This window comes from Diabrotica virgifera, chromosome 2 (genome assembly GCF_917563875.1).
Source record: "Diabrotica virgifera virgifera chromosome 2, PGI_DIABVI_V3a".
Classification (NCBI taxonomy): Eukaryota; Metazoa; Arthropoda; class Insecta; order Coleoptera; family Chrysomelidae; genus Diabrotica; species Diabrotica virgifera.
In genome coordinates this window covers 72,545,041-72,571,082 of record NC_065444.1, presented here as the reverse complement: position 1 = coordinate 72,571,082, position 26,042 = coordinate 72,545,041, and the positions used below count along the sequence as shown (strand labels likewise).

General features: G+C 32.3%; 1 protein-coding gene across 4 annotated transcripts in view; it reads left to right on the top strand.

Moving 5' to 3' along the window:
* Positions 1-26,042, top strand: part of LOC114331137 (diacylglycerol kinase 1) — a 1,205,680-nt gene that overhangs the window by 257,364 nt on the left and 922,274 nt on the right. The window contains exon 1 of one of the 4 annotated variants that reach the window (XM_050643770.1): positions 18,614-18,997. The exons of the other annotated variants lie outside the window; for them this stretch is intronic. Within the exon in view, the coding sequence (XP_050499727.1) occupies positions 18,979-18,997 (19 nt within the window). The 5' untranslated portion in view covers positions 18,614-18,978. Of the gene's footprint in view, positions 1-18,613; positions 18,998-26,042 lie in introns of those variants that run through there. 4 annotated transcript variants of the gene reach the window in all.

The window sequence follows — 26,042 nt, the reverse complement described above, 5'->3', positions numbered from 1 at the left end:
ACTCCCTTGAGGCATCCCTTCCTGGACTTGTTGTAGCTTAGCCCGGGCCGCATATTTACAGATGCTAGCGTGTGTAGACACCAGGGTGTTGAAATCAGTTAGGGTTTGTAAAAACAGTATATTTACAGATGCTAGCGCGTGTTGACACCACGGTGTTGAAATCAGTTAGGGTTTGGAAAAACAGTACATTTACAGATGCTAGCGCGTGTTGACACTAGGGTGTTGAAATCAGTTAGGGTTTGGAAAAACAGTACATTTACAAATACTAAAAGATTTGGACACCAGAGCGTTGAAAGCAGCTAGCTTTTTAAGTGGTTATACATGCATAGGATGCTAACGGCTATTGATTGATTTTATATATCTACTGCTGTGGAAAAATATTTAAGTGATTTAGGTATGAACAAATAAAATTAAACGTTGTTGGAATATAAAAAATAATATATTAACATAAAAGAACAACATAAAAAAAATATTAGGTTAATGAGCAGATCCATGCCTTTTAGCGTTAGGTTGGTTCTCTGTGATGTTTCTCATCAGGTTTCTACTTCTTTTTTCCTATTGTTACCTCGGTTTACATAACAGTTTACATAAATTAGTATAAAGAATTAGTTAATAAACAAAATTAATTACATTAATCAATAAGCGAGATAAAATATTTAGACTTTTATCGATATTACTTAATTTTGTTATTATTAATTGAAGACCCAAGTGGAAGAAGAAGGTATGTTACAAAGCCTACCTTTTGAGATATGGGAAGTTAAAGTTTTTAGTCCTCTACTTTTATCATGAAAATATTGTTTGTGTTATTTGGTCTTATTTATATTGCTATAAGCATTCCTTTACATATAATGTTGATTATTTCATTCATAGGAGATTCTGACCAATAGAAAGCTACAGAAATCTAAATTAAATCGATAATTTTTGACAATTTTCCGTCGTCAAGTATATTACGTCAGATGCCCTTCGTTGCTACGAAAAAATACATTCAGTGACAATTAATGTTTTAAAAATTGTGAAAGTGATGACTTTCAACCGTGAAATATTTATGTACAACTGTGTGTTTAATTGTGCTAATTTGTACTTACATAAATAAATTACAATAACATTTTGGTTTTGAACAGTTTTATTCATGAAATAATCGCAACAAATAGCACTCGATCTCTAAAATTAATATAGAATTTTAGAGCTCTTGTGCAATTACTACTGATAATTTGTTTTTATTTTTAGTATTTTTTCTATAAATAAATAAAAACTGTACATACCGCCGTCTTCAACTAATTTTAGTTTGTATAACTATCTTTTATCTGAATGGATGAAAGGGGTATGTGACATGAAACAATACTCTATAATCAGCTTTACAGAAATTTATGTAATTGGTAATCTCGGTAAAGGGATGCAGAGGATCTGTTAAACCATTCTCACAGGTGTCTAAGCCATGACGGTCTTCTTCGACCTGGCCTTTCTTCTTTCGTCTACCTTGCCTTGTATTATTAAATGGAGTATATTATACAGACTGAGTTTTATATATGGAAAGACTCAATTATCTCGGAAACGACATGCACGATTTTTTATAGATTTTGGTGACAAAGGGTTTTCTAATGCGGCCGATATAATGGTGACAATTACATTATTGTCAGAACTTCCGTTTTTCTGTAAAGCTAATGAATTTTCTTATTTAAAATGGAACACCCTGTATATTTTTGCGTTTTGAAGCCCTTAAGAAATGCTAATTATTTTTCGTGTTATATTCCCTATATCTAAATGCCATAATTTCGTAGTTATTTAGCTACATTTATTAAAAAAAAATTAAACAAATTAAAAAAAAATCAATTTTTTCAACCCGGTTACATTATTTTAGGTTTTTTGATCATTGGAAACAAAAAAGGTCTTTTGTAATTTTTCTCTAAAGTTAATAGTTTTCGAGTTATAAACAATTTAAACCTGAAAAAGACGAAAAATATTTCATACCTCCTTCTTCCATTCAAGAATTGTAATTTAAATGTTACATACCTCCTTCATCCACTAGAACAGCGGTTCTCAAACGTTTTGAGTGATGTACCACCTACAGTTATTTTTATTATTTTTGGTACCACCTATATTTTTAAATTGTATTATCAATACTTACTAAGTACTACTATTTTAATTTTTCTGATGTTTTGTGTACCACCGCCAATAATGATATGTACCACCAGTGGTACATGTACCACAGATTGAGAACCTCTGCACTAGAATATCTCTTATTAAGCTTTTTAGAGATACAGTTAAGTGTCATATGATAGTGAAGTTACATACCACCTTCATTCACTAAGAAACTCAAAATTCCCTCAAAATACTCCCGTCTTCCACTTAGGTCTTCATAGTATATTATTCAACGAGCATGCATTGATAGGCAGCTACTACTCACGATGAAGTTTGCGGTACGAGCCGAAGGCGAGTGTCGTAATTCATCAGAGTGAGTAATTGCCATTACATGAGAGTAGAATACTATACTTTTTCTACGTTATTTTTTTTTAATTAGTAAAAAAAATAATATTGTCAGCTAGGTACTCGAGATTAAAATTATAATATACAAAAATAAATGTTGCTTTATAAAATTTAAAAAAAAACGGCAAATACTGTCTTATGTATTGTAAAAATACAACAAGAAATAGTCAATTCAAGTTCTATTCGTTTCCGAAAATTTTAAGCACTTTGTCAATGTAATTAATAAGAAATAGCTATTATTGGTGGACGTGTCACAAAGAAAATTGCCCAGCGCAAGTATATGTAATAATAATTATTACATGTACTTGTGCTGGCCAATTTTTTGTGTGACACGGTGAAAGGAAAATACAGCGTGTTTTATATGTTTGTTCATGGGTATTCTTTCATTTTTCCTATTGTATGTTATAATATATTTAAGACAATATAACTTTATAAAATAAACACAATAAGTGTAAGTTATAAATTTCAATAAAAACAGCAAATGCGCTAATGTCACTCTCACTAAAACTGATAAACGTCAAAATTCATACATATTAAACAAGGTATAAACTAAAAAGTATACTCACCCATTGTTACATTTTTTATAATTCTGTATAATTTTAATCTCGACTACTTGATAATCATGGTTTTTTACTAATTAAAATAAAAAAAGGTTGTAGAAAAAGTATAGGATTATACTCGTACGTAGTGGCTATTATTCACTCTGATGAATTACGACACTTTATCATCGTGAGTAATAGCCATCATTACATGATGAAGCTCGTTGAATAATATACTATTATCTGCGATTTGTACACAACTAATGTACTAAAAGTGGCATGCACAACTTGAACTTTACTTCAGCCCGTGAGCAATGACCCGTGAGTAATGAAGTATTCCTCACCGGTAAAGTATTGGGTGTTATTATCTATTCATATTTTCCATCTAAATACATAGTTAATTATAAAAATGCCACAAGGAAATAGCCTCAGAACAACATTATTTTTATGTTGTTCTTTTGTGTTAATTTATTATTGTTTATAGCCCAACAACGTTTAATTATTTATTAATACCTAAATCACTTAAATATTTTTCCACGCCAGTAGGTATATAAATTCAATGTCAATAGCCGTCAGCATATATGCATGTATAACCACTAAAAAAGCCAGCTGGTTTCAACACTCTGGTGTCTAAATCTGTTAGTATTTGTAAATGTACTGTTTTTCCAAACCCTAACTGATTTCAACACCATAGTGTCAAGACACGCTAGCATCTGTAAACGTACTGTTTTTCCAAACCCTAACTGATTTCAACACCCTGGTGTCTACACACGCTAGTATCTGTAAATATGCGCCCGGGCCCCCTCTTCCAATGACATTTCAGGTTTTATTACGCGGAAATAACTAATTTCCTAAGTAATAATTTAAATTGTTACGTTAAGGTCTCAGGGGCCCCAGCTTCGCCCAGGCCTCAGGGCCCCTGTTCTGTTCCAATTGCATTTTAGTCAAAAATACTAATTTTTCCAGTGAAAAATTAAAACTTTATGTTGGTTGAGGTCTAGGGTGCCCCTGTAAGATCTTTTTAAAATTGTGTCAGTTGAAAATATTTCGTTGGGATCGGCTTTTAAAATACATATTTTTATATTCCTCGTTAAAATTTATGTAAGGCCAAAGAAAAAGGGGCCCCGGGGCGCTGCCCCGGTTGCCCCAATGGTAGTTAAGGCCCTGTTATCGGTGCTCCTCGGGACCGGACGTTGGCATGGATAATTGAAATGCACGGATAATCCAAACATTTATTTCTCATATAATACATGTACGTATATAATACATACGGGTCATTCCATTTCAAATCACTCAATTTTGGAGCAAAAATAAATTTGGACCTCCGATTTGTCTGAAAATTGGTATATAGCTTCTGCGGGACGTAAAAATAAGATATTTAAGGTCAAAAAATCTTCTTCTTCTTTTTTTCTCAAAATGTTATTTTATGCGATTTTACAGTGATTTGGTTCGTAAAGTATCAATGGAAAACATAATATTTTAATAGAAGGGACTCAAAAATGTCATTATATGGCATTATAATAAGTTACTTTGATTCAAAACAAGCTTTTGATCAAATTTTATAGTGTAGAAAACGTTAAAATACCGTTTTTTACATTTTTCTCCATTCCCAAAATACATCATAATCGATTTGGCTGAAAATTTGCACACATATAGACAAAACACAGGACTTTAAGTGGTGAGAAGGATTTGAATTATATTGTAATACCAAAAAAGTTACATGCAATATTATAGTCAAAAATATAGGCGTCTACTGTAAGTACAATTAACTCGAAAATATCGACCTCACGACAAATATTGTTAAAAAAAATTGTAATAATTTTAAATACGATTTATTTGGAACAATTTCAGTCCCAACCATTTTTGTCGAGAAGTTAAAAATGGCGGAGATATTGAGCAAAACAGGTTCTCCTTTAAAATCAAGATGGCGACTAACGTAACGAAGGAATTCATTCGTGATTTTAAATTTAGGCTACTATTGACTCCCCTAAAAATCAGAAAAATAAAATTTTGGGCAGCTCGGCATTCAAGGTCAAATGCTATCCCGAATGGACTAATATATACTTTTGAGTCTGATATTACTGCATGTAACTTTTTTGGTATTGTAATATAATTCAAATCCTTCTAACCACTTAAAGTCATATCTTTTGGCTATCTGTGGGCAAATTTTCAGCCAAATCGATGATGATGTATTTTGGGAATGGAGGAAAATGTAAAAAACCGTATTTTAACCTTTTTTTACACTATAAAAGTTGATCAAAAACGTTTTGATTCAAAATAACTTGTTATAATGCCATTTAATGACATTTTTGAGTCCCTTCTATTAAAATATTATGTTTTTCATTGATACCTTACGACAGGAAATGCAAATTTGTTTAAATAAACACCAAATCACTGTAAAATCACATTTTGAGAAAAAAAGAAGAAGAAGATTTTTTTACCTTAAATATCTTATTTTTACGTCCCGCAGAAGCTACATACCAATTTTCAGACAAATCGGAGATCCAAAATTTTTTGCCTGAGTGATTTGACATGAAATGTACTATATATATATATATATATATATATATATATATATATATATATATATATATACATGTACAAATACATATGTACCTACCATAAATGGATAACAGAAAAAATAAATCTTTCATTATGAGTCTCCTTCTCAAACCTATAGGGTTTAAGTCGAGTAATTTACGGTTACTTTGATAAAACCTCAAAAATGCAATTTGAGTAATAGAAAATCATAGTACGGATAATCCGCAGCCCAGATAATATCTGTACACGGATAATCGGGGTTCTACTGTACTTGTTTGTAATTGATTCACACCCAAGGAAGTCACTAGAAACATTACAAAATACATCTTCTTTTTTGGTTGACCATATCGGCCTTCGACGGTAATACATAAATATTATACTAATACGTCGCTAAAGAGTTCTAAAAACAACTGCTTTTTATATAAAAAAAAAGACAAAATATAAAAATTAAAGGAGTAACGCAGAAAACACAAAAAATCGCCGATAAAACTTATTTAAGCTATGAACTAAGTTAAGATATGGTCCAACCGCAGGGAAGTATATTCCACTGTTATGAAATTTTTGACACTACATATTAACATTTTTATGAACTTTTGAAACTATTGGCATTTCATAGGTTAATTAAGTTATACATAATATTATAGTCGATTGTTTGTGCTTTTTGCGGTATTCCTTTAATTTTTAGATGTTTAGTCTATTTTTATAAAAAAAAACAGTTGTTTTTAAAACTATTTAGCGAAGTATTAGCATAATAAAATATTTATGGATATTATGGTATTTAGTGATTAATCTAGTGACTTCCTTGGGTGAGAATCTGTCTTTTTAGTTTACTCCTCCTGGTTTAAAAAGAAAGCATAGTAATTGCATTTCTAATAAAAGATACCTGTGTCGCTACGTTTATCGTGGAACCTATAAAATATTTAAATTTTTTGGGTTTTATCTTATACAGAGCATAACGGAAAGCACAGAAGAGAAGATAGAATCTCTTAATAAAACGATAGACGACATTAAAGACAATTTTAGAAGAACGAAGAAGATAAGAATAAGACATGGATGACGACAGAGATTCTGCAGCTGATGAAAGAAAAAAGGAAAACGTAAACATAAAGAATGAGAATCTCGAAAACATAAAGAATGAGAAAAATTGGTCATTCACCTTAAAGTTGATTTTCGTGGTCGGTATAATGTAATTTTAGGGGTTGCTGCCGCTCGCCTAAAGTGGTCTATTCTCGAAAAAATGAATTTAATATAAGAAATAAAACAAAAAATCTTTCAATAAAAGAAGAAATAATCGATTTTGGATGTCAAATTTTTCAAAAAGGAGAAATTTCAATAGAACTTCTAAATGAGAATAAGAATGGAAAATGAAGTCGCTTATTTAAAAATTTCTTTCCTATGTCATAAGGATACTTCCAATACTGAATATTGCTAATAGGTACTGGGATAAGTAAAATAGTTACAAACTAAAGAGATTATATTCCCATGGAAGTGAGATTAGCTATAACTCTTCGGTATTTAGTAACAGGAGATTCATATTGCAGCATTGTGTATATCTTTGCATTTCTGTTGCTATTTCACACTCGGCGTCAAAATTTTTAAATTTGTAAAATTTGTATTATTTTGTAACATTAAATTAATTGTAAACATTTCTCATTATTGGATTCCAGGTTTTTGTAAAAAACAAATAAGTCTCTACTAATCACTCACTGAAAACAAACACATGTAGGGGAGTGCATATAGATTTTTACTTCGGAAAAAATCAAACAGATAGAACTTTTGTTAATTTCATTAAGAAATGTTTAATAAACAACATATCAAAAAGTTCTACTTGAGAAGTGGGTGCTTCATTTTTTAATTAAACAAATGAACTACGAAATTAGATATTTTTTTAAATAACTCCAAAAATATAAATTTTAGAAAAAAAACTGACTTGACTATTGAAAAATTCAGGAAATTTTACAAAAAAAAACCTTATATAAAGAATTTTCTAAAATTAAATATGTATCTTCTATAATTTTTTATTTATAACGCTAAAAATGTCACCCTTCTCACAAACATTGGCGCACTATAAACTAGCGTACGGCGAAGTGCATGGTTGAGTTATTTTAATGTAATTCTTTAACTAATGGACCAAATAAAATTTTACAAATTGAAAATCAAAGAAGAATAATTAAGCTATCTTATGGTTATAATAGAAAGACATAAAATATATGGTCATAAGTACGGTGTGGGCGAAAAATGATCCTTACATATGAATTTTGTTTAAAAGTGATTTAAAAATGTGTAACTATAGTTATTTTCCTAACAAGTGCAGAAAGTCATTATTTTCCGCACGCGACTTCAGCTTGCCGAACGACGCGAAGCGGGAGTTCGGCAAACAGTCGAGTGCGGAAAAGAGACTTTCTGCAAGAGTTAGAAACAATATTTTTTCTAAGAGTCTTAAAAAAATTACCAAATCTTAATCAATTAATTTAATTAATATGAAAATACATACACAAATTAATTCTTTGACAAGGTTGTCAAAACCAAACTTTCAATATAATTAGTTAGCATGACGACGATCTTGGTTTACATGACGATGATTCAAAACGACTGTTATTTGACTTTTGAATATTATGTCAAAATAATTTTATTTCATCGAATTGTCGCTTTAATTTCATTAAAACAGGAACACAATAAGATATATTTGAAATAAATTAGTAAATAATATCTAAATATTAGTTTATTGCATGTATTATAATTACTCTAAGGCCATATTAACATATCTAAATTAACACGCGTGCGGAAAAGTAAAAACCGCGTGCGGAAAAGTAACACGCGTGCGGAAAAGTAACACGCGAGCGGAAAAGTAACACGCGTGCGGAAAAGTGAAACTTTCTAAACTAAAATGCGTGCGCGAAAGTAGACATTTTTGCACGCTCGTAGAAAAATACAATTTTTCTTATAAAACTTACCTTTCAAGCACCTTACTAAATGATGTTTCATTCAAAAAAATCTCAAAAATTTAAATCAAATGACATTACGTCTCAAAAAATGTAATTTTTGAAATCTTCGTAGTTTTATAGAATTATCACCACTTTAAGACGGTATTACTTAAGTTTGAATAAATCTATTACAGTTTTGCAAGTACATTTTTAAAGCTTAAGATGTAATCTTTAAAATGCACTAAATTATTTTACCTTAGAAATGAAATAAACTCTTTCTTTTTGAGAAAATTAAGAAAGATAACAAAAATGTAATACAAAAACCGAAAATTACCAGCTAAAAAAATGTTTATACACAGTGATCAAAACTTTTTTCTGTAAAACTTACCTAAAATACATTTAATAATAAGCTTCAACAATAATAAATGTTCAGTAAAAATTTTTTTTTAGCTCTTATACAGTATGTCTGCGTAACTTGGAACCTATTGATAACTTTTTTATTATCAGTTTTACGAAAAAAAGTAATTCTTTATAAAATACTCTGCATCGTATACAGGGTGTAACGAGAATACAGGTCATAAATTTAATCACATATTCTGAGACCAAAAATAGTTCGAATAAACCTAATTTACCTTAGTACAAATATGCACATAAAGAAAATTACAGCCCTTTGAAGTTACAAAATGAAAATCGATTTTTTCGAATATACCGAAAACTATTAGAGATTATTTATTGAAAATGGGACATATATAATTCTTATGGCATTATCATCTTAAAACAGAATTATAGTGAAATTTGTGCACCCCATAAAAATTTTATGGGGGGTTTGTTCCCTTAAACCCCCCCAAACTTTTGTGTACATTCCAATTAAATTATTATTGTGGTACCATTAGTTAAATTAAATATTTCTAAAACTTTTTTGCCTCTTAGTATTTTTTCGATAAGGCAATTTTTATCGAGTTGTGGCTTCTTTTTTAATACGTTTACATAAAAATTTTATGGGGGTTTTGTTCCTTTAAACCCCTCAACTGTTTGTGTATGTTAAAATTAAACTTTTACTGCGGTACCATTAGTTAAACACAGTGTTTTTAAAACTTTTTTATTTTTTCGAAAAGGCACTTTTTATCGAAATATTACTTCTTTTTTAATATGGTTCAAAATATACCTAAAAATGTAAATCATAAATAAATTTTCATATTATTACCAAGTCTCCATAATCGTACTTTGCCATATACAAATATGTGGTGGATTTGACAAATATTCAAAATATCTCGATAAAAACTGACTTCTCGATAAAGTACTGAGAGGAAAAAAAGTTTTTTAAAATATTATGTTTAACTAATGGTACTACAATAATAATTAAATTGGAACGTAAACAAAAGTTTGGGGGGTTTAAAGGAACAAAACCCCCATAAAATTTTTATGGGGTATCCAAATTTCACTATAATTTTTTCTTAAGATACTACTGCCATAAAAATGCCACATGTTTATTTTCAATAAAAGATCTCTAATAGTTTTCGATATATTGGAAAAAATCGATTTTCATTTTGTAACTTCAAAGGGCTGTAACTTTTTTTATGTGCACATTTGTACTAAGGTAAGTTAGGTTCAATCGAACTATTTTTGGTCCCAGAACATGTGATTAAATTTATGACCTGTATTTTTGTTACACCCTGTATAATCTAAGATGCAATCATCAAATATCAAATTTAATTAATTTAGTAGGAGATATGTCAAAAAATATGAATTTCACTCAAGACTAAAGTACCTTTACATTTCACAATATCGAAAAGTTTTCAATATAAAAGTACTCTACTCTTTAACGTAATTCATATTTTTGACATAACTCGTATAAAATTGATAAAATTTGATATCTGATGGTTAAGTTTTAGATTTTTGACTATCCAGAGCATTTTATGAAGAATAACTTTTTTTGGTAAAATTGATAATAAAAAAGTTTTCCATGTGATTCCTAGCTACGCATACATCCTGTATAAGAGCTTCTGTATAAGAATTTTCAAACTGCAATGCCATATTCGGATTCAGCATAATTAAAAACAAAATAGAAACATATTTGATCAACGTAAAAAGATGAATTTAACGATATTTTTAAAATTATTTACACAAAGCAATTGTTATTGTTTAAACAATTAATAAACAATTAGCGGCCAAATCTGCGAGTAGAACTTTTTACTTTAACAAGTATGTAAACTAACAAAAAAAGTTTTAGACAAATATAAGCTTGTTTGAATTTTTCCGAAACAATGCATGTTTTCGTTCTAATTGCACTCCCCTAACGGTAATTATCATACATGCTTGTCTGTACCGCTATTTTTTTGACGAATTTTTTAGTAACAAAATTTTCAAAAACATCCAAAATCATTGGAATTTCGCAGAGGCTTTTAAGTAGATAACCGGAATATTTCATATCGAAATTCTTTAGAGAAGGTTTGAGGTCAACTTTCATTCTCAGCATCTGAACCATTTTCAAGCTTCGGCTAGTAGCAAATTATTTTCTTCAATTTCAGAATCATTTTCACCATCGTCACTGTCCCAACCGTCAAACTAATCTTCCAGAAACTTATAATTATCACTTTTATTTAATAAATCCTACAGTTCTTTTTCCTCTCCAAGTTAAATTGGATTCCGCTCATTTTTTGTTTCCTCTAGCTTAAGGGACCTGTATAAAATAGGAAGATGATAGTATAAAAGTCGTAGTAGATGTAGTCGTACAAAGATGTAGCTGTAACTTATCACCGCTTGATTTTTTAATTAGTTTAAAAAAAATATCCTAACTCTTCTACTAGCCCAGTAAATGAACGGGAAATTCGGCGATACCGTGTAATTTTCAGGGGCAACTCCGAATTGCATGAAAATTTGGATTTAGGTTCTACTTACCCTCCACTTCAAAGTTTAAATTGTGCTGTTGGTTGCTTTTACTTGGGGGGTGACAGTCGTCCCTTCTCGGGGGTTAAAAAACGTACGTTCAAGATAAGACCGAAAATGGATAAATTGGCAGATTTTAAGCAACTTTTGTTCTATAGAGTTTTTTACTTAAGTCAATACTTTTCGAGTTATTTGCCATTGAAAATGTTGATTTTTCGACAGAAAAACTAAGTTTTCAGACGGTTTTTCGCAAATAACTCAAAAAGTAAATATTTTATCGAAAAAAATATATAAAAATAGCAAAAGTGTAGCCTATAAAAAACCCAAAAAATGGTGTATCAGTAAAGTCTATCAATCAAATAAAAACAAAGTTGTAGCTCATGAAAAATACGTTCTTATTCGTGTAATCCCAAATCAAATAATTCAAGGTGAAATCGCCGAAAAATTAAGCATTTTTCGGGAAAACCCATTTAAACTTTTTTAAAGTGTTTATAAAAAGATTGGTTTTAATTGTTAACAAAAGATTTAGCATTAAAAATAAGCGAGTTACGCTCAAAATAAAGTTGGCCCTCTTTTTTTTGTAAAAAATCATGAAAATCTCGCCGTGTTTAGCTCCCCAAATGAAATTAATCGCTACCGCTTTACAAACAATTTACTTACCTATCTATTTTTTATATGATCTGTCAGTCTCACCGGTTTAAAGTGTTTATTTTTGAAAGGGTTATAATTGAGAAAGCTTGAATGGGTCACTAATCACAAGTGTATGCAAATTTTGAACAGCCATATCTTAACCAATTTTTGTCTTACGGGGAAACAAAATGAAACTAGCATGTTTATAATAGCAAAACCTACATTTTTTTACTCTTTAAATTTTTTATTATCACTAATACTTTTTAAGTTATTTTGAAAAAATGAAATTTTTCAAAATTTTTTTTTACTATAAAACCAAATGTTTTCAGAAATAAGCACTTCAAACCAATCAAACTTACAGATCATATAAACAATACACATACAGTTAAAATAGATGGTAAAGCCAAACGATTAATTTCATTTAGGGTGCTAAATAGAGAGAGGTATTCACGATTTTTTTACCAAAAAAAGGTGCCAACTTTTTTTTTTCAGGGTAATTCGTTTATTTATGATGCTGTAAACTTTTGTAAAAAACAAATAATAAGCTTTTTTTCGATAATTTAAAAATGTTAATAAGGTTTTCCCGAAAAACGCTTCTTTCTTCGGTGATTTCGGTGAATTATTCGATTTGGAATTAGACGAATAAGAACGTATTTTTCATGAGCTACAACTTTGCTTCTACTCAATTTGTAGACTTTATTGTAAACTATTTTTTTCTTTTTTTTTATAGGCTGCACTTTTGCTAAAAATATTTTTTTCGATAAAATATTTACTTTTTGAGTTATTTGGGAAAAACGGTCTGAAAACGTAGTTTTTTTGTCGAAAAATCAACATTTTAAATCGCGAATAACTCTAAAAGTATTGACTTACGTAAAAAACTTTATAGAACAAAAGGTGCTTAAAATAAGTCAATTTATCCATTTCCGGCCTTATTTTAAACACGCGTTTTTCACCCCCCCCCTCCCCGAGAAGGGGTAAATGACACCCCCCAAGTAAAAGCAACCAACGGCACAAATTCAACTTTGAAGTGGAGTGTAAGTAGAACCTAAATCCAAATTTTTATGCAATTCGGAGTTGCCCCTGGAAATTACACTCCAAAACGGTCATTTATTGGGCTATACATATTTTTCCAGTAAAGAACTTTAGTGACAGACAGAATATTGAAAATTACCATGACTACATTTTTATCCAATTGACAACTAATGGCCTACTATGCAAAATTACGGACTAACATTCTCATAATTTACCATTATAATTTACCTTTAAATCTATCTAATTCTAGGTGCATTACGCAATATTTCATTGTAATTCTCCACATTGACAATATGGATACAGATATCTTTAAATGGGTGTTATAGTTGAAATAACAGAAAAGAACTGGAATATTCTAAATCCGAATTAACAATCCGTTTTAACGTTTACATTATAAATCAGTGAGACAATATAACTGACACAATTTATTCATACCATGTTGATCTAATGTACATAAAATATTTAGATTGTCATAAAATCAACATATTTCATAGACGCAGATTAGAAATGTCATACATTTTATTACATTTCTATATTTATGAATAATAAATGACAACCAGAGCAACCAGAGTTGCTAAGGAACATAAACAAATCAGGTGCATAAATTGGCTATGTATGTTACTTTGTAGATAAAATAAAAAAATATAGTGTGATAAAAGTCTTTGTATGTTCTTTATTTAATGCTACAATCTAGTCAAAGGCCAACCAGTAACTTTAACTATAAATCCTAACTTACTATCAGTGGTGTATTACACAGTGGTGAATTCTTAGCTTGTTCTAATTTTTAAAGCAATTTTTTCTTGTAAGCCAATGACAATATTATATATCTTTTTCACTTAACTTGCACTATGCACTACACCAAATCATATGGCTTTACACTCTTCAGTCTTTTTTTTTTGGCTAGAGTTATCCAGAAGCTAAATAGTCTCGACGTTTTGGGTGATGTACGTGATTTTTTTATTTCTTCATCAACATACCCCACCCCTAGATCTCTGTGGATATCTTGGTCTCAAGATGAAGTAACAATGTACCTTAATACTATATTTTGAAAGTCTGAATTATTTTAAGAGTGTAGGCGCAAATATTTTACGGCTATCCCTATTTTTTCTGTCTTTACACGGAAAATTACGTGTAGTAAAATTCTCACTGGTATGGATATGTAAACATTACTTGACAATGTCATTAACTTTAAGAGATGGCTTTTGAAAGTTCTTGGATAACTGTTACTTGTACAATTGCCGTAAATATCAATTCAGTTAATCAAGATGATAATTTTTTCACTAACTATGTATTCAGTGATTGTAATAGTTTATATACTGTACAAAAAAAACTAATACTTATTCTAGAAAATAGGAAAAGTGATAAAGTGTTTAATAATATATTGTTACTATGGAACGCTTACAACTTTGAACATTTTTAACAACACAACACTTGGATCACAGTATATCCTGGTGTATTTTCTGCTTGGATCTTCCATAAATAATAGACAATAAATAACTTTTTATTAATTTCACGTCTTGAATCAATTATTTATCAAATACACTATCAATATTATTTATTCAACAACTCAAAATATTCCCGATGCCATGTCAAATATTTAAAATTGTCACTGTCTTGTCACCATATTCTATTCGACTCAGTGCATTGCATGACCAAGATAGCGAATGTTCGATTTGGAAAATATCACCACGGACTGGTGTCCATTTTTTTAGAATCTTGAAAAAACTAATAAATATTTTTAAAAAATTGTAACGCAGAATGAAAAACTAAATTATTATCGAGGGCCGAAAGTCTCTTAGAATAAATAAAAAGTTTCTTTTGAATGAGATATTTGAAATTAAAAATCACACGACATTTTCTCTTAGTTTTTCATCCCTGTAACTAATTAAAATAAACATTATAGAAGTTTTCAGGACCTTTCGACCCTCGGTAAGAACGTAATCTTTCATTCTACGTTTAAATTTTTTAAAAACACTTATTAGTTTTCTCAGGATTCGAAAAAAAAAATGAATTCCATTTAAATAGCATTGGAGCCGAAACTTTGTTACCGATCCCCTTATTATGTCTTTTTGGTACAATCCCACAGTTGAATGCCATACGTCCACTTAAGGTTTAGAATCTACTTGTAGAGTAAAAGCTTTTTATGATTTGACAAAGCTGAGTGTCTTCCCAGAAGCCAATACATATTTTTGAACTGATACCCAATTCTTCCCGTTTTTTCTTTACATGTGCTTTAGTTCAGCTTTGCATCTAGGATTAGACCTAGCAATTTGGCTGTATTAGCATATGGAATTTCATGTCCGTTTATACAGGTATATGTTGCTCACGTTTGTTAGTAAATTCTATAGGAATCGATTTACCTTAATTTAGGAAGATTTTCCACTTCCTTCCCAGATATGGAATTTATTGACTGCAAGTCAGTCATTTTGTAGACAGTTCTTCTTCTTAAAGTTCCATCTCCAATCGGAAGTTAGATATCGTAATGGCTATGGTCATGGTCACTTTGTGGGCTGCTGCTCTGAACAGTTGTAATGAACTACAGTTAAACCATTCTCTAAGGTTCCTCAGCCAGGAGATGCGTCTTCTACCTATGCTTCTTCTTCCTTGGATTCTTCCTTGCATAATAATTCTCAGCAACTCATATTTTTCTCCTGTGGTAATGTGACCCAAATATTCTAGTTTTCTTGTTTTTATACTGTTCATAATTTCTAACTCCTTATTTAAACGTCGGGTCGTGGCACTTCAACATTGGTAATCCTTTGAACCCACTAAAGTTTCAATATTCTTCTGTAACACCACATTTCGAACGCTTCTATTTTTTTATGTGTTGTCTTGTCAATGTCCAAGCTTCCATTCCATATAGTAATATAGAAAATATGTAGCATCTTAGAGCCATCAATCTGAGAGGCAACTGAAGGTCTTTGTTTGTAAACAGTGTCTTCATTTTTATAAATACTTGCCTTGCAGTTTCAATTCGGACTTTAATTTATTTGCTTTGGTAATTTTTGTCATCAACCTAGGTTCCCAGATATTTGTATGTCTTTACTTTTTCTATTTGGGTTTGCTCTATCATTAACCTTTCATTTCCATGTTGTGTTTTTTAGACAATCATAAATTTGTCAAGGTAAAAAATGGGTCAAATAGTTTTTTAAAGAATTTTTTTGAACTTAAAATGTTTTCCGATTACGTATACAATACATACATGCAACGGTTGAAAATAGTGTCGCGCCCGTTTGATTAGCAATTAAAAAACAAAGGGGGTTTCCATATTGTATTGCAAAAAACTCTTCGGGATTTCATCAATCGATGTTTATAGAATATCAACCTACCGTGGCAACATTAAAATTTTCAGTTTTTCAAGTAGTTTTTGACAGTTAAAAATGTCCGATTTCGCAATTTTTAAATTTTTAATCGCTTATATGTCAAAAACTATCAACTTTAGAGAAAAGTCACTAAAGACCTTTTCTGTTTGGAATGATCCAAAAAACCTAAAAAAGCTTTGTTCGATGCAAGAAAAATAATTTTAGGAAAAAAAAAAACAACGTTTAAAAATTTTTTGACCAATTTTCGGACCTGGTAACATGCAAATTTGTTAAGAGGGGTCCTTTTTGAGTAAGATTGTGCAAACAATCCGAATCAGAATATTTTTCCTAGCGGATGCGCAGTGGATTTCTGGACTAATATAATATGTATATAAAAAAATGTTTGTCCGACAAAAATGTTGGGTATTTTAACCAGTCCGACACTCTGAACATGTCAAATAACAGGAATTATGTTAGTGATAAATAGCAGTCTGATTTTTGCGTGAGAGCTTAATGAAAGGGTAACAAATCAATTGAAAGTTCTGTCCGACGAAATTCATGGTAAGTTTTCGTAGTCCGACGTTCGAAACCTGTAATATTAGACAGTTACAATAGGCCAAAGACACTCGAAGAAGAAGGTGCTCTCTTATCGTAAGATCTTATTGTAAGCTAAGCATATGATTCTTATTGCAACAGGTGCGCCTTTGATTTAAATTATTATAGTCAAGAGAAATAAGGATTTTCTCGGGACACTCAAAGATCCAGGTAGCCGACTACTTTTTTAGTTATTGTAGACCTTTAGGAAGAAAACCTACCTGTTTCCTGCCTAGAGTTCGCGTCCGTTTTTTAATTAATAACAATTTAGTGCAAAAATCGCGATTTTTCAATTTTCTGCACCCCATTCAAAAGCTAAATAGTTGATATAAAATTACAAAATTTAATTTTTAGAACATTGAAAGATATTCAAAAGACCGATTTTTAAAGTTAAAAAGTTAATTTGTTGCGACGCAAACTGCAAAATAAATGAAAATCGTTATTTTTTAATAACTTTTACTAAAACTACCTTAGAAGTTTACTGTTTCACTCAAAGTTGGGTATTGGGGTACTTAACAAATCCTCAAAATTTAAGACCGATCCATTAATTAGTTTAAGAGTTATTCTATTTGTTTATCCCAGAGACCTTTATTTCGCAACAACATAAGACAGAAAATAATAAAGATAGGGCAATTCTGAGCATGCCAAATAAAAGTAGAAGTGTGATAGTATCAAAATGTATTAAAAAAGATAAAAATTATTAATATAGTCAAAAATCCGAATGCCAAATTTTTGAAATTTTGTAGTTTACAAACATTTAGAATAAATTTAAAAATGGTGTCCGTAGAAACAATCTTTTTATATATTCGAAAAACTAGTACTTTAACACGAATTTTCAAATAAAAAAATTTAGCCTGGGTTTATTTGAGACAAAGTTAGCAATGTGTTTTTTTTTTTTAATTCATAGCTAATTTGTTTATAATAATTAAGGAATCGCATTAACGCCATTTTAAAGAATGGCATTTGTATTTTTTCTTAAAAAAATTGCACAAACATTGTACCTTCACAGCACCCTCTACGATTTTTCAAAAATGTAGTTCAAACGATTACTAGGGGGAACCTACAAATCCACTTAGTTAAAATACCGAAAAAGCAATTTCAAACTAATACAATTTTCTGTATCTCCGGTATAACGAGTTACTATAACGATTTTCACTTATTTTGTAGTTTGCTTAGCAACAAATTAACTTATTTTAACTTTCAAAAATAGGCATTTTGAAGGTTTTTCAATGTTCTAACTAAAACATTAAATTTTGTAATTTTATATCAACTATTATTGAGCGTTTGAATGGGGTGCAAAAAATAGAAAAAATCGCGATTTTTGCACTAAATTCTTAATAATTAAAAAACGGACGTGAACTCTAGGCAGGAAACAGGCAGGTGTTCTTCCTATATGTCTACAATAACTAAAAAAGTAGTCAGCTACCTGGATCTTTGAGTGTCCCGAACATGGTCTATTTCTAGCTTATTTCCCTGGAGTATTATATTTTCAGACACTTTAACAACAAAGTTAAATACAAAATTATAAACAAAGAACCCAACCAAAATGCCATAACCGCGCGCTTGTGGATTGTTCCGCTACACAAAATAATGTGCTTACGATGCGTGGTACTGCACGTCTGTCTACCTTTGGCGAATCGGGTACTGGCGTTTAGAATTTCGTCATCACAACACAGAACACAACAGTACTTAACTTAACCGAATTCGGTCGTGTTAACTTCCTCGACTTAATACGTGATACCGGTGTTTCGCTCGACCTTTTTAATTATAATTTTCAATTATTTTACATGAAACTAATAAATCTCGCTTATAAAAACGTTTTGTAGTGCGTCACATTTTTAATAGTTTGCTAATTAGTTTGCAGTGTCCGTTTTGTCGTTACCGGTTTTTTTAAATTTGTTACTGTTGTTTTAAATACAATGTACCATGTGTGCCAATTTTAATAATTAAAAGAGTGTTTTTGTACGTAAAAAGAGTGTAGAGTAGATCTCTTTTAGTGCATTTGTGCATTAGAGTGCATTATTTTGAGGATTAACCGTGGTAAAAATGTTGGTTGCCAAAAGAGGTATGGTACATTTTTTAAAATAAATATTATGGTTTAACCTCCTTTCACTAATTTGCTTATTTCTTTATTTAACAAAAACTGTAAAAAGTACCTACAATATTCTTGAAATACTGTAATTTAAAATTATATCACCATTATGGCATCTACGCTTCCGCCCTCTTTGGTTGGACTATTCCGATTCATTTTCGCAGGGAAGTCAGTCCGTAGTATCATTTTGGTTTTACAAATATTGGTTGTGTAACTTGGCGTCTTATACAATATTTCTCCATTCCTTCCCGTTTTTTCTTATGATTGTCCATTCTCTAACTCCCATCTTCTTAAAGTCCGCAATGATCTGGTTCTGGTACCGTCCTTTTGAATCAGAAGAACAAAACGGATTCAGAGCAGGACGATCCACAATAGATAGTATTTTCTGCTTATCCCAAATACTCGAGAAAGGAACACTGAGATCTCGAGAAGTACACTTACTTTTAGTCGATTTAACAAAAACATATGACACCGTGCCTGTTGCGAAGTTGTGGAAAGTATTGGAGAAAACCAGTATCAGCGTTACACTAATCGACGCTATTAAAGCAGGGCCGTAACTACGATGTTGGGGGCCCCGGGGCAAATGTGATCTGGGGGCCCCCTATCGGGAGGTCTGGGGAATTTACCACCACCGCAAGGAGGTCCGGAAAAATGTTTGATATTTAACCCCTTGAAAGTGCATTTTCCGTCCTATGTGAACACCACACTCTCCTCTTTCTTTTTTTTTCAGCATGTCCTGCAATAACTATAAAATTAGCAGCGCTAATGATTACAGCTTCATCTGTATCTGACATTGCGGACGGATTATCAACGAATGCGTTCGTTCGCTACAATGTAAATGGTCTTACTTTGTACCTAACGAATAACCAAGCGAACACCTACGAACTCGTTCCTTCGGTCGTGTTCACTTTGATTTAAAAGCATCTTAAGGTGTCTTAAGCTACTGCAGTGTGAGCCAAGCCCACTCATTGAAGCTGGTCAGTGTACTGGTGGGACTGATCCTAATATGCTCATTTTATCTTATGTATACCTTTCTTTTCAATATGTGGGTCCTTTCACGTACCAAGACGTGGTCTGGGGTAAATTGATTAAGACAAAAGGGGCCCTATTCTGTCCCAATTGCATTTTAGGCTAAAAGACTAATTTCCCCATTGAAAAATTAAAACTATGTTTCGGTCTTTTTAAAATTGTGCCATTTAAAAATATTTCGTTGGGAATGTTGGGATCGGCTTTTAAAATACATATTTTTATTTTCCTCGTTAAAATCTATGCACGGGCCCCCCTTGGTCGGAGGCCCCGGGGCACTGCTCCGGTTGCCCCAATGGTAGTTACGGCCCTGTATTAAAGAACTAGCTATATAAGAACACAATAGCAAAAGTTAAAATAGGAAAAGAGATGTCTAATGGTTTTCAGGTAACAAAAGGACTGAAGAGCAAGGTTGTTGTTTATCTCCCATACTGTTCAACATATATATCGATGAAGCACTCAGGCACTGGAAAAAGAAGTGTAAGGGGATGGGGCTATCTATTGGGGGTGAAACGTTATATACGTTAAACTATGCAGATGACCAGGTAGTTATTGCCCAAGACAAAGAAGACTGGGAGTATATGGCTAGAAAACTAATGGAAGAGTACAAAAAATGGGGCCTCGAAGTAAATGTCCAAAAAAACACAATATCTTTGCGTAGGAGTAGAAAATACTGTAGATGACCTTGACTTAGAAGATGAAACCATTAAGAAGTGTGACCAATGTACATATTTGGGGGTAAAACTGACAAAGACAGGGAGAAGTGATGAAGCAATAAAAGACAGAATAACCAAAGGAAAACAAGTTATAGGTGAATTGAATTCAGTATTATGGCAAAAAAATATAAGACCGGAAACAAAAAAAAAAAAAGAATATATAATACCATATTAAAACCAGTAATCGTCTATGGCTCAGAAGTGTGGCAGTTATCACAACTTAAAGGTAACCTATTGGCAGTTGAAATGGATTTTTGCAGGAGAGCGGCGGGAAAGTGTAGATTAAAACATGTGAGAAATGAGGACATAAGGAGACAAATGAAAGTACAAAGATCAATTATAGAAGACATCGAAAAACAACAACTAATATGGTACGGAAACATGTTAGACGTATGGGGGAAGAAAGACTACCCAAAAAGGTATTAGAATGAGTACCACCACAGAAAAGAAAACGAGGACGACCGCCAACAACATGGATCCAAGGAATCTCAATAGCAATGTCAGCAAGAAATCTATCTGAAGAAGACTGGCAGAATAGACAGGCTTGGCGAACGGGAACCCAAAGGCGTATTACGCTGTGAACTGGATGTATGTTATCTGTTTCTCCATCTCGGTTTAGGTCTTCCCCTTCCCCGCGGTCTAATAGTAGTCTCCATTTGGCGACTTTCCTGATAACTGCTTCTGAATTTCTCCTTTATATATGTCCCATCCATCATCCATCTGAGTCTCTGTATATTGATAAGAAATATCTTTTAGACACAGAGATATAGAGATATCTCTCTGTATCTCTGTGTCTTCTCATTTCAAAAGTTCTCTTACTTCGTAGTTCATCAGTTTTCTAAATTCATTATTACCTAAGTTTAGTGGGTCTGCTATTCTGCGAATGATTTTTCTCTCTAGGATTCTCAATCGTTCCTCGTTGTATTTTCAGTAGGTTCTGTTTTTTGCCAGGATTCTTTAATTGATCACTATGCTTCTATCATCAGTTCCATTAACTGAGACACCAAGATATTTAAAGTGTTCCACCTTGTCGAACTCATATTCGCCAATATTTAATTTTAGCTCATTAACTGTATTTTTTTGAGCTGATTAGGTATTTTCTTTTATTTTATTTTATTGCCAAACCCCTCTTGAATGATTATCTGCACCTTTTTGCATTGTGTTCAGGAACATATTAGGAAAAAAGTCTACTACATAAAAATGGGTGGAAATGCATAATTGCATTTTAAAGCGCATAAAATGCAACCGAAAATGCATACACATGTCAAAATAAGCATATTAAGGGCAACATTTTGTTATTCGTGGGTTTTGGGGTCGCTGAACACGACTATGCTATCATAACTGACCTCCGAAGGACCTAGTGCCCAAGATCATTGCTAAGGCACGTCATTTGGAGGTTCGAAGGTACTAAATTGATGCAAACAGGTTACTGGTGCCCAGTGTCACCGCTAACGCACGTCATCTTTTGGAATTTCGAGGGATTTTGGCAATAAATTGATGCAAATAGATTACTAGGGCAGTTTTTCTGGTCGTCGAAAACGAATTTGCCATCAGAACCGACACCCGGAGCACCTGGTGTCTAGGGTCACGTCATCTTCTGTAGTTTCGAGAGATTTCGCCACTAAATTGATGCAAATAGATTACACGAGTGGTTTTGGGATTGCTGAATACGAATACGCTATCAAAACTGACTCCCGGAATACCTGGTGCCCAAAGTCATTGCAAAGATACGTCATCTTTTGAAGTTCCGAAGGTTTTCGGCCTTGAATTAATACACCTAGATTACTAGGCAGGCGGTTTTGGGGTCGTTGAATTCGAATAGGTAATCAGAACCGACCCTTGGACCACCTGGTGCCGAAGATCACTGTTAAGACATGTTATCTACTGGTATTTGGAGGATTTTTGGGCACCAGGTGCGCCGGTGGTCGGGTCTGATAGCGTATTCTTGTTCAGCGACCCTAAAAACACCCGAGTAAACTGTTTGCATCAATTTAGTGCCTAAAACCCTCGAAACTTCTGATGATGTGCTTTTACAGTGAACCTGAGCACCAGGTGCTCCGGTGGTCAGTTCTGGTGTTGTATTCGTCCTCAGAGACCCCAAAAACAACCTGACTAACAAAATATGGCTCTTAATACACTTATTTTGACATGCTTATGTACTTTTGGATGCATCTTATGCATTTTAAAATGCAACTATACATTTCCACCTATTTTTATATAGTAGGCTTTTTTTGACATCATCCTGACACAATGCAAAAAGTTGCCAGACTCTAGGTGCTGTAATTAAAAATTGATTTATTTTATGCTAAATGCCCTGCTCTATTTAAACTGTTTAGGTTTCTTCTAATTAATCAATGCTATGTCGTCAGCGCACGCCTTAAGTTGCGTTATCGATGTTATAATAATTGTACCTTTTATTTCAGTAGTTAGTTCTTATTGTTCCTTCCATAGTGACATTCATTAATAGTGAGTGACGTTGATAGAGAGTCGCCCTGTCGTATTCTAGTTGCTATTTCTACATTTTTGGAGATGCAGTCATCTGTTAATCAAGGAAGGATTACATATCATCCATTCTATCTGTGTCGCTGTTTGGAATTCAGGAAAATGGCCATCTGATTGGTGTACCTCAATTTATATCCCGCTGCACAAAAAAGCAACTACTACCAGATGTGAAAACTACCGCACACTGTCACTAATAACACATGCTAGTAAAATCTTGTTGCATATCATCAAAAACAGATTAAAAACCTATCTACGTTACCAAATACCTCAGGAACAAGCAGGGTTTGTAAAGGGTAAAGGTACAAGGAAACAAGTCCTGAATCTGAGATAACTCATTGAAAAGTCTAGAGAAGTTCAAGCATTATATGCTTCGTTGACTACCAAAAGGCATTTGATTGTGTAAGCTGGATAAATCTGTGGTCAATTTTAATAGAAAAGGGCGCACAAATGCACCTGGTGACACTTAATAAACATCTGTACCAGTCCAATATAGCGACAGTACGACTAGATCAGAAGTTCTCAAACCAATTCAAGACCGGAGAGGTGTTAGACAAGGATGCGTGTTGTCACCTGACTTATTTAACATTTATGGTGAACATGTCATGAGGATGATTTTAGAAGGATGGGCCGGTGGAGTAACAGTAGCTGGTAGGAAAATCTCCAATTTAAGATTTGCTGATGACACTACACTTATAGAAGCAAATGAGTAAGCAATGTTTGATCTTCTGCGAAGAGTTGAGTACGAAAGCAATAAAGTTGGTCTGAAAATCAATAAAGTTAAGACAAAAATAATGGTGGTCTACAGATTCGACACTATTCAACTGACTAACATGTTGCAGGAATACCAGATAGTAAACACCTTTGTCTATCTCGGGTATAGTATAACTAACGATGGTAACTGTGAAGCAGAAGTTCGGAGACGTATTGGTATGGCAAAAAATGCAATGAGTCGCCTAACTAAAGTTTGGAAAGACATATCTATCTCTCAAAATATCAAGATGAGACTGGTGAATGCCTTTGTATTCTCAATATTTCTATATGGAGATTTCTATTTAAAAAATTGATGCCTTTGAGATGTGGTGCTGGAGAAGAATGCTGCACATACCTTGGACAATTCATAGGACAAACGTTTCCATTCTAAACCAACTCAATATTAAAAAAAGGCTGTCCACAATATGTCTGCAACGAATTCTGCAAAATTCTTTGGTCACGTGGTTCGCAGAGGTGACGACAGTTTGGAGATTAATTGTTTCTGAAAACGTTCCGGGAGAAGATCAAGAGGACGATCACCAACTAGATGGTCCGACCAAATAAAGAATTCAGCTGGAAACTCATTCTGCGAAGCTCTTAGAGCAGCTGAAAATAGAGACCAATGGAGAAACATTGTTAAAAATATTGGAAGAAATCACGACCTTCAGTAATGGGGAAACCACAAGAGAGATAGAGAGAGAGTCATCTGTTACTCTTGCTGCCATCTAGGATATCGCGGGTTTTCACGTCTTCTACTAAGTTGGGGCTTTTTAAGCTATCAAATGCTTGCTTGAAATCTGTGAAATGGATATCATGTTCGTAACACTTCTGAATTGACTGTGTGACTATGTGTATTGCGTTTATTGTTGTCCTTCACTTTCCAAATCCCTGTTGGTAGCTTCCTATTTTAATTTCAGTATATTTTGAGTCTCTGTGTAAAATAATAATGTGAATATTTTGTAGCAGCTGCTTAACAAAATTACTCCTCTATAGTTTTCGCACATACAGTTGTGTGATGTCACCTTTCTTTAGAATAGGAAATATCCACCTTGTTTTCCATTCCTAGGGTATTGTCTTCTTACCAAATCCTGATTATTAGGTCGTATATTTTTCGTTGCGGTTCTTCTCCGTCTAGTTTTATTAGCTCGTTTGGGATTTCGTCTGGGCCTGCGGCTTTCTTTTGTTTTAGATTTCATTACCCGTAAAATATACACATATGACGAATTTTCAATTTCATTCTTATCATCAATGTATGTTTCTGCTCTGTATTCGTGAGTGCTTTATTTAGTTTAAATAACTCTTCTTGAGCTTTCTCCCATATATTTTTCTCACCTCTTCGTGAGATTTTGTTATTTTATATGTATAGCTTTACATTATTCTTCCTATTTACTTCCATATCTTCTATAAGTTCAACAATCCATTTCTTTTTTATTTGTATAGCATTTGTCTGAGACTCTCTTTCTTCTCGTATACTCCTCCAAATCTTCTTCTCTACCTGTCTTCAGCCATTTCTTTCGTCCTAGCTTTTCCATGATTGCCATTTCGCAGTCTTTCGTCGTACCATTCTTTTTTCCTTTTTATTAATTTATTTATAGTTTATATTTACCTGTACTTTGTCGTGTTTCGCTCAACCTTTTAAATTATAATTTTCAATTATTTTACATGAAACTAATAATTCTCACCTATTTTCCGGACGTTAAAAGGTTCTCTGGTGCGTCACATCATTTGGAATAATTTGCTAATTAGTTTGCAGTGTCCGTTTTGTCGTTACCGGAGTTCAAATTTGTTACTGTTGTTGTATTTACAATGTACCATGTGTGCCAGTTTTAATAATTAAAGTGGCGTTACGTTGTTATATAGAGTGTAGATCTGTTTTAGTGCATTATTTTGAAGATTGGTTGCCAAAATATGTATGTTACGCTATATATATTTTTAAAATTAATTATAATGGTTAAACCCCCTCTGACCAACGTGCTTGTTCCTTTATTTAACCCATTAGTGCAAAGAGAGAAGAAAAGTGAAAA